At 35.7% G+C, this 9,672-nt stretch overlaps 1 protein-coding gene across 1 annotated transcript; it reads left to right on the plus strand.

Annotated features, from left to right (window-relative positions):
- The first annotated feature begins 4,434 nt into the window (after positions 1–4,434).
- LOC119069995 (glutathione S-transferase theta-1-like) lies at positions 4,435–5,948 on the plus strand. Its single transcript, XM_037174243.1, has 4 exons — positions 4,435–4,612; positions 4,866–5,062; positions 5,120–5,342; positions 5,806–5,948. Exons 1-4 carry the CDS (start codon positions 4,495–4,497, stop codon positions 5,946–5,948), a joined length of 681 nt encoding a protein of 226 aa, XP_037030138.1. The 5' UTR covers positions 4,435–4,494.
- The last annotated feature ends 3,724 nt before the right edge of the window (positions 5,949–9,672 follow it).

Raw genomic sequence — 9,672 nt, forward strand, 5'->3', positions numbered from 1 at the left:
AGAGGAGGATGTCCCATGGAACAATATAACACAAATAGACTTTATATAATAAAAACACACACAAAACTGAACATAAAAAGTTTAGAAGACATCAAAACATTCGCTAAAAATATCCATTTCTTATGTTATCTGCCAATGGAATTCCTTTTAGATTTATGTATTTAATAATGTATGGAACCAATACTGGCTGCTCTGCTCAGCTATATAAGAAACGTACGTAATCGTTACATATCTGGTAACTGGGAAAGTAATGTAAAATGTCGAATGTTGCACAGACTATAACTTGTATTATATATAAAGACTAAAATACGAGGTGAGTAAAAGCACCCGAGGGATTCCTTTACCCAGTGTCATAGAAATATTACGAAAGGCAAATATGAACGTTTTGGTACACAAATCAAAATTCCGACTAGAGCTTATTTGGCCAAACTTTGGTGAAATTTAGAGAAACTTAGTGAAATTATTCATAAATTATTTTGACTTTTTATCAGAGTTTACAGAGTTGTGTTTTCTTGACGACTGGTCGAATGACATTAGTGAGAAAAGTGTAACACTTTCTCTCCAGTGGGGAGAAAATAGAACGTTTGTCATTCGAACTGTCAACTTCCGAAAGTTGTATGGCGAATCTATGTTTTCGTTTCGTTGAATAAGACGGAAGAACACAACATGTAGGCATGAAAAACGTTGTGTTCACCTCTGGGATAAATATAAAAACGTTGTGTTCACCTCTGGGATAAATAGAAAATGAAAACTCGAGCGAAGTTGCGGCCCTCGCTTCGCTCTGGTTGGAATTTCCTATTTTCTCCCATCTGTAAACAAATACCTTTTGAGTTTCTGTCGCAATCACAAGCGAAATTGCATAAAATAATTCGTGCAAAACAGATACGCAAGTAAATTTTTAGCTTAATCGGGTTTCTCTTGTGCAATAAAGCATCGTATTGTCATATGATGGCAAATCTAGGAAAGCCTCACGTACATGGTTTTTCTCAATAAAGACAACTAACTTTTCGTCACGAGATAATTATTGTATAGAACCAACACACTTCAAGCATGAGTTGTACTCTAAACAGAGCACTGAAACTGGACAGTGTATCGAACCATTTGTGGCACTGTAAAAAATTTGGAACAAATTTTCATACAAAATAGTAATCTATATGGCAGCTGTCATTAGAAGCACTTTTGCTTGAAGGGCGTTGATATAACCGTAGCACTCTCCAAGCATGTCCACTCAAATGTAAGATGTCAAATTGGAAGTCTATTTTCGCAATACATTCAAACACAATTGCATGTGTTTTCAGACACACAATTTTTTTGATGTTCTTCCTTGTGGTACATATAACTCTGGAGAAAAGTGAAAAAAAACTTCAAACTTCTCTTCTCTAATTATGCTAACAAAAACTAAAAATTGGATTCGCTTCGTTGTTGCAATTCTATCAATGTAAATCGTATGAAAACTATTGTTGAAACGTCAGAGTAAAACAATTCGATTTCCTGAACAGAAATGTATATAAAACTGTGAATTTTCATCTGATTATCCGAACTTTATGTACAGTTGGAGTCATAAACCCCATCAGTAAGAATTATGTTTTACACATGTCCCCCACCGTGATTCAATAAAAAGTTTTCCATCCAAATTTCATCCAACCATAACAATTAAAGGTTCAACGAAATGTTTCCGGATCATTTATCATCGTCACTTCAACAACTTTTCGTGTTTGATGTTGACGTCTTGATTTGAAATTCGAAAATAAAGTTAGGTGGCCACAATCGGTGGAGGAGGAGATGTTGATGATGGTTTTGAACATGTTACTCAGTCGTCGACAAAATTTTTTCATAAATATTGATTGCGGGATCATTTTTGATTGAAGCCGTCCACGATGGATGTTGGATGTTGTAGAAAAAATAGCAAAAAATTTAGGAATTTTAAAGTCATTACATCACGGAGTTCTGTTTAAGCCTATAGTGTGTACGAGAACGAGTGTGTACGAGGAGGGATTCTTTTGAAAAACAGCCTACCGAAATCGGAAGCATTTGCTATTGGAATTTTTTATATGTACCTAGTAAGAACTTCGACCCTAGAAGCCAAAACCACTTACAAACAAATTTTTCAAAGCTTGTGTGGCTGGTAAAAGGTGATTAAAAACCGAAAACTTGCACTTTTCTTACAAAAATTTCTCCAGTTACGCGAGCCGTACAGGGTCATGTGGGGTGTCATGTCAATAGAAAGGTAATCACAAGTACTATTGAGCCGAATAGGGTCTTATTGGGTTTAAAATTCATCCGCACTGAAATATGTGCAGTTGAAGTTTTTAACCGAAGACTTCCACTGTTCTTACAGAAATTTTTCGAGTTACACAAAATGTACATGGTCGTGTGGGGTATCATTTGAAAGGTAATTTTATGTGCTTTTAGGTCAAATAGGATGCATCTACGGTGAAATAGAAGTTGAACTGTTTAAGTGCCCATATTTCATCGCATCCGAACCACATAAGACCCTATTTGGCCCAAAAGCACATAAAATTACCTTTCAAATGATACCCCACATGACCATGTACGTTTTGTGTACCTCGAGAAATTTCTGTAAGAATACTGTAGGTCTTCGGTTGAAAACTTTAAACGCACATATTTCAGTGTGGATGAATTTTAAACCCAATAAGACCCTATTCGGCTCAATAGTACATGTGATTACCTTTCTAATGACACCCCACACGGCTCGTGTAACTGGAGAAATTTTTGTAAGAAAAGTGCAAGTTTTCGGTTTTTGATCACCTTTCCAGCCACACAAACTTCGAAGAATTTTTTTGAAAGTGGTTTTGGCTTCTAGGGTCGAAGTCCTTTCTAGGTACATGCAGAAAATTCCACTATAAAATGCGTCCGATTTCGGTAGGCTGTTTTTCAAAAGAATCCCTCGAGATAAAAATGAAAAGTCGTGACTATGTGAAATTATTGACATCGGCTTCTCCTCAGAGCAATAAAATTCACACGAACTGGTCTACAGTCTCCAGTTAGAGATTTTAGAAGCTAAGGTTAAAGTTACTAATACAGCACAGCTTTAAGTCTAATTTACACTTTTAATGTGAAAAGTACCTCGGCTATGCATTCCATTTGAAAAATCACCTATAGTGTCGTGCCACATTAAACCAAATGTAATTTACCTATGACTGTAAGTAGAAAATCCATTAGATCGTTCACAAACACATTTCCAGAAAAGATTTTTTCGCCTTCAAATTACAGGCCAAGAAAACCTGCATCACATCCATCGTTGATTAAAAAAACTCCTTACCCTTTGATCTTAATTAAAAGGTACACGAGATTGCAGCAGCACTACCTACATGGGAGTGAACGTGTGCAAAATTAATCTGAGTTGATGTATTTCCTTTATCTCACATTCATTAGGAAATAAACAATTTTCCAATGCATAAGGTCAAGGTTTAGCCATAACCTACATATTATTTTACATTTAACGCATCAGCTGGATTTCGAGACGATAGAGTACGTCATTTTCACTAACAACGAAATCTCACCTGTTACCTCCCATCTATGTAGTGTGCTATACTCGGTTATGTGTTTTCCACTGAAGGTTCTATATACCCTTGCATCTTATACAGCAAAATGTTTAATAACACACAACAAGCGCCAACACCATGCGAACAAAGAGAGTGAGATGAAGAGAGAATTGCATGGCACTGAAAGTTTATCCCCGTTTACATTTAAACACAGCCAGATAAGAGCATTTTGTGTGTCGAGTGGTTCGTTCATTGAATGGGATATGCATGAATTTTCCATGAGGCCAAATTGAGCATCGGGTAAATTGAATGAAATGGAAATTAGTAAGCTTCGGGGAATGAAATGTTCTGTAAATTTGTTCGAATTGGTTTAGCATATTCTAGCCAGTGTTCGAACGATTTGATTAATATTAATTTTAATATGTTTCCTTAGCCTTATTATGCAATATCCGCAAGTAAAGACGAACTTGTGAATTGAGAATGATTAATTATTGAAAGTCCAGTCCCATCAGGGTTGATGATGAATACTCAAATTGGCAATCATGTTGTTGGTGGATGTAGGTTAACTATCAATTTACAAACTCAATTAACTATTGACAACGACAAAAATAAAAATTCGGCTCAGTATCGCCGTCTTATCTCTTAACTACATGTTAAGTATGTACAGTCGACGTCAATTAAATTTAAACTCAAATTTTATTCAACTGTTTTCAGCAATTGTCTCATACAAACAAGAGTCCGTTTACCTCTATATAGTTACTAGACACATGACAAACCGTATAAGGACGTACCTACGAGCTATTTTGTTTGTATGTGTGTACCAGCTGAAAATAGCTGAAGCAAATTCTTGATTAAATTTCACTGACGTCCGCTGTACCTTGCATTACTTTAACAAAATATCTTATCAACTATTGTCGTCAGTAGAACATAATTTGTTACATTGACGGCTTGTGTTTTTCTACTGTGTCCAATCATCTGTGCAATTAGAATGTCGAAATCACTAAACTTCTATTATGACTTAATGTCTCAACCGGCGCGAGCTTTGTATATGTTTTTGAAATTAAATCAAATTCCATACGAAGGTGTTCGAATAGACATTGCCAAAGGTATGTGGTATTTCTATTGGTCGTGAACAGGAGCATTTTTTTGTACAGTGACTATAGTGACTGTGGCACAAAAGTTACTATAATTAGTTGGGGTGAATGCCCCATGTTTTGCTTTCGAATATGATTTATTGTATTTATGAGCTCCCATTAATGTATGAAAAGCTTAAATTCAATGTTACTCTTTGTAGTCTTGGCTTTTAATCTTATCTAAGTGTGTTATCTGCTCACTCATTCTCTTTCTTTCGAATGTTAGGTCAACATCTCACCGATGAATACCGAAATATTAATCGTTTCCAGAAGATTCCCTGTATCGTCGACGGCGATTTCAGATTAGCTGAAAGCATTGCTATTTACCGGTATTTGTCAAGTGTGTACAAAGTGGACGATCAATGGTATCCGAAGGATGCGAAAAAAAGAGCCCGTGTCGACGAATACTTGGAATGGCAGCATGTTAGTACTTTGTGATTAATTAGACGAACGAAAAAATTGATATTTCAAACACCTTAGATGAATACGAGAATGTCTTTGTCGAAGTACGTCTGGAGTACTTGGCTATTACGTTCCATGACGGGAAAGACAGTATCGGAGGCAAAAATCAATGAAGCCAGAAAGCAAATGGAAGCCACGCTAGATTTGTTTACGAAACTATGGTTAAATGACAGTCAATTTATTGCTGGTGATGAGATAACTTTGGCAGATTTGGTAGCTGCCACTGAAATTGAACAATTAGGTAACAATAATAATTTAATAATGGCCAAAGCAATACTCTCTCTAGCAAACAAACTACTTTTATCTGTATAGAACGATAATCTCGAGCTTATCCCTCTAGGTAGTTTTTGTTTATCTCGATATATCTGTTCTCGACAGATAAAATATGATATGCACCTATTGCCAGACTGTTATTTTGACGTGTAGGCATTATGGCCCACGCCTTCGGCTAGGGCAATAATGTCCCACACGTCAAAATATCAATCTTGGCAACAGGTGCATAATATATATTATTAGGGTGGCGAAAGTTTCAAGTAGCCTTTGGAATTTACAAGTAAATTACAGCATATTCAGTCAAAATGTAGGATGGTGTTTGTAGAATAGGGTGTGAATTTGACACAGAGAGCTGATAGTTTCTTTGATATAGAGAGTATTGGCTAAAGTCTTCGCTGAGTTAATTTCATATTTTGCTATGATCCATATAGGTCCCACAAATTATAATGCATTTGAGGGTCGTCCTCAACTGAAGAAATGGATCGAATTGGTGAAGAGTAAGACCAATCCTCATTACGATGATGCTCATAAAATGATTTATAAAGTAGCCGCATTGAATAAAGCGAAATTGTAAAAATTTGATGTTCGTTTGATGTACCACATAATGAAACAATCTATAATCCGATTTGAACGCAACATGCATGCAATGTTGTAAATAAAAGTATGAACACAAAGAATATCTAGATACGTTGTGTACGTCCATCCATCCATATCATACGAAATTCAATTAAAATCGTATTTTCGAGATTGGTAGAGGTAAAGTATTGGCGATTTGCTATTTGCAACAAAGGGTGCGACGCATAGCGGAAATAAATCGAACATACTTGAATGTCCAATATTCAAATTTTGGAAACATTGAAAGTGGTGACATGAATGTGTAGTGTAGTGAGCAAAAGTTGAACATACTTATGTGTGATATTCGAAGACGAATTTTTCAAGGAGCGACAACGTCATTTTGAGCAACATTCTTAATCAAAATGTCCGAGAAAAGTATTTAAATTATTTTAAGAAAAGACTTGATTTTACTAATTAATTAAAGTTAAATTGCTCATTGGTTTAAACGAACCATTTTCACTTACACTACCACTAACTTTGACATTGTGAACATATTCCTATAACGAAGCCACAAAATTATTGAGCGTGGAGAAATGTTCATTCATTCACTTTACAGTTCGCATTGCCAATGCAAAGCTTTTGATGAGGTTATATACGGCATTTTGACTTATCATTAAATGCAAACTTCAGCCATTCGTTAAAGGTTCACATTTCCTGACTGATTACTTTAATTTACGATGTTGAAATGCTCTCAGGAAACAATTTCACTTCTCTATTTGCAATTTGAAACCTACGGTAGACAATATAAAAGGTATTTTGCAGATGCATTTTCATATCTGATTTTGGTTCGTATGACGAAAGACAAAAACATTAAAGCGAACGGTATGTTGCCATTAGTGTTCTATTAATAGGACGGTATCAGAATCATTAATGAAACACTACAGCCGACAGTATTTAAAATTACAGAACAAGATCATATAGGAAGTTAATACTATTCTTTACATGCTTTGTTTTCTCTTGGGTCGAAAGTGGCTTATTACACACCTATGGAAAAAAATGCTTTAGGTTTCAACGGCATGTTAGTTATTTACGTATCTGCTGTGAACGGTGTATACTAGGCAATTCCGCAAGTACAAATTTTATGCCCAAGGCATGAAAAATCCATTACATAACTCGGGATAAAAATGAAAAGTCTAGTTTTCGTGTGTTTATTGACCTCAGCTTCGCCTTGGATCGACAAAATTCACACGAAATGTCAACTTTTCAACTTTTCATCCCTTGTGACGTAAATAACTATTGATATTAAAAGTGTATGTGTAAGAGACAACGAAAGCTGTCTTATGTGACTAAAGCAAAGGAAACGTCTATTCTGTTTTACGCTCGGGTTCCCCTCGGCGCATAAGTATTTGTTTGTATTGTATTCTTGTACGTGTAGAAAACATTTGTTTAATGAATCATTTAGACGATATGTTCAATAATCTACTGATAAATTACGCTACGAACTACGATGATACATAATGTAAAATAAATGACAAAATTCAGCTAACGAATGATTATTGTTCAACTGAAAACTCATTCCTTCTTTTCTTCTGCTTCTTATTATTGTTACAATCAACAATAACGACCTGATTTGTGACTTTTTTTAATGCCTGCAAATGTCTTTCAACTCTTCAAAACAGAGGTGTTTATATTCGCCTCTCACAAACGGCGACCCTCTCACGTTTTTCAAAATGATTTCTACACCCTGCATTTTGCTGTTCATTAAAACATCCCCAACCAAAAATCATCATTTAGATGGGTCGTCATTATTGATTAAAAAAACGTGTGATGTGCATAGATATGAATTATGAACGTTGGTGTGAATGAAAACCATTAGAAGATGAGGAAACATTTCCCTTTCATCTTTGACATTTGCATTCTTTTCCACCATCTGGTGCACAAGCACACGCTCTTTGTATGGTAAATGCAATGCAAGACATAGTGTCTGCTTGTACGAATGGCCCGGACTGGCCTGAAGGACATTTGGGTATTGGTTGCCCGAAGGTCTTTTTATTATTTGCCATAAATGAAGGGGTTTTTTTACCATTTTTCTTCATAGAATAGGTTTTTTCGGCTAGTTCGGCCCTGGCATATCCAGTGTCAGTGTTGCAAAGACACTGTTCAACTCGGGTTTTGATTGTTTGCTATATAGAGTAATTTTGCGTGTTTGTGGACCAGTTGGTGATTTCAACTGTAGCAAATCATTTTCTATCTCAACAAAATATTTACTGCTGTATACGAAAGTACTAAGTCACTTTAGTAACAGCTACTAAAACAAAAGGTGAAAGGCCTTACATTGCTCTAAAAATCGTTCATGAACTGATAAAACAACATACGTCAAGTAAATGGCTGGAAGACAGCTTCAAGTCTGTCTTAATTCGAATGCGCATGCTGCGTATGACATGTACGTTGTACATACCCCACGTATGATCATACGTACTGCTCTTGACTATTCGTGTCCCTCGTATGTTTACGCGTCGAACAAGTACGACGTATATGTCATGTCATACGTTAGCAGCATACGCGTCGGACGTAAGACCGAAGTGAAAATGTCTGCTAACATCCTATTCGCTGGTAATAGATCGACAAATTTCGTTCAAGGATTATTTATTTGAAAGAATTATCAGCAGTATACGGCGTATTACGCACTCTACGCAATATACGTATATTTCGTCTGAAGGCTTGTTTCATTTCCATGTATACAAATAAGGTTTGACATTGTACGTACACAGAACTTGCAGTTCATGGAAACGTTTATCGGTAAATTCTTTTCTTATTTTTCCTAGCGAAAGCATCATATTGGCTGGATGTGATTCAATTTACCTTTATTCGACTATACTTATTCAGTTAGGATTCGTTTTTTTTAAACACCACTCCACCCCATCAACCTTTTCAAATACGTTCTAGGGATTCCTCATCATACATTCTGACTGTTTAAAGACTTCGCCATTGACTATAGATTCACATTGGATATATCCAGTTCAATGTATCTAACAATCCAACCACCGCATCATAGAATTTTATTATTCTTTTTCTTTTGCTAACGTTTCACTTAATTCCAGGTGATATAGAGTGAAGAAACACTTTCTGTCGGTCAATGAACTGCATTGTTCCTGGATTGATGCAAGGAGTCTGTTTATGTTGCGGTGGTAAAATATGGAATTTGTAGTATATGTAATATTGGCTGTCGTTTGGGTGAAAAGAGTTTTATTTTCACCTATTCTCTGTTGTTACTGTTCGCCAAACCGGTTGGGTGCTGCATTTTATATCATATGAAACGTTCTGTTGAATGTGCTGTTGGAATTGTAAATAGCTTTTGCTTTCGAGTGGGGTTGCAAAGTAGAATATGGTACAATATGGAACGAAAGTCCGTGTACACAGACAGCAATTTGTCCGGATTTTTTTTTTATTGATTAATAGGTGAATGTACATATATTGTTCTGATCGTCTAACATATGGCTGTCTATCATTTTGTCTTGAAAGACGTTTTTGTCTTATCTCTTGTGTCTTTGGCAGCAATTTCGTTTTATTGAACGTTTGTGTGTATACATCCTAACGTAGTAACGTATGCTATGTTTGAAGCAAATTTTGTAATTTAATTTAATTGAGTTCAATGTATGGCTATATACCTAATGGAATACAAATATGGTTAGTACAACTTGTGTTGCTTCAGTGTCCTTTATTGATACCTAATAAAACAAAAA

Source organism: Bradysia coprophila, chromosome II, assembly GCF_014529535.1.
Source record: "Bradysia coprophila strain Holo2 chromosome II, BU_Bcop_v1, whole genome shotgun sequence".
Classification (NCBI taxonomy): Eukaryota; Metazoa; Arthropoda; class Insecta; order Diptera; family Sciaridae; genus Bradysia; species Bradysia coprophila.

Bases quoted from the DNA above. Each gene is read 5' to 3' on its own strand.
- LOC119069995 (XM_037174243.1), top strand. From the start codon at position 4,495: ATGTCGAAATCACTAAACTTCTATTATGACTTAATGTCTCAACCGGCG. The intron at 4,613-4,865 runs GTATGTGGTATT...TTCGAATGTTAG, and splicing joins TCGAATAGACATTGCCAAAG to GTCAACATCTCACCGATGAA. The intron at 5,063-5,119 runs GTTAGTACTTTG...CAAACACCTTAG, and splicing joins AATACTTGGAATGGCAGCAT to ATGAATACGAGAATGTCTTT.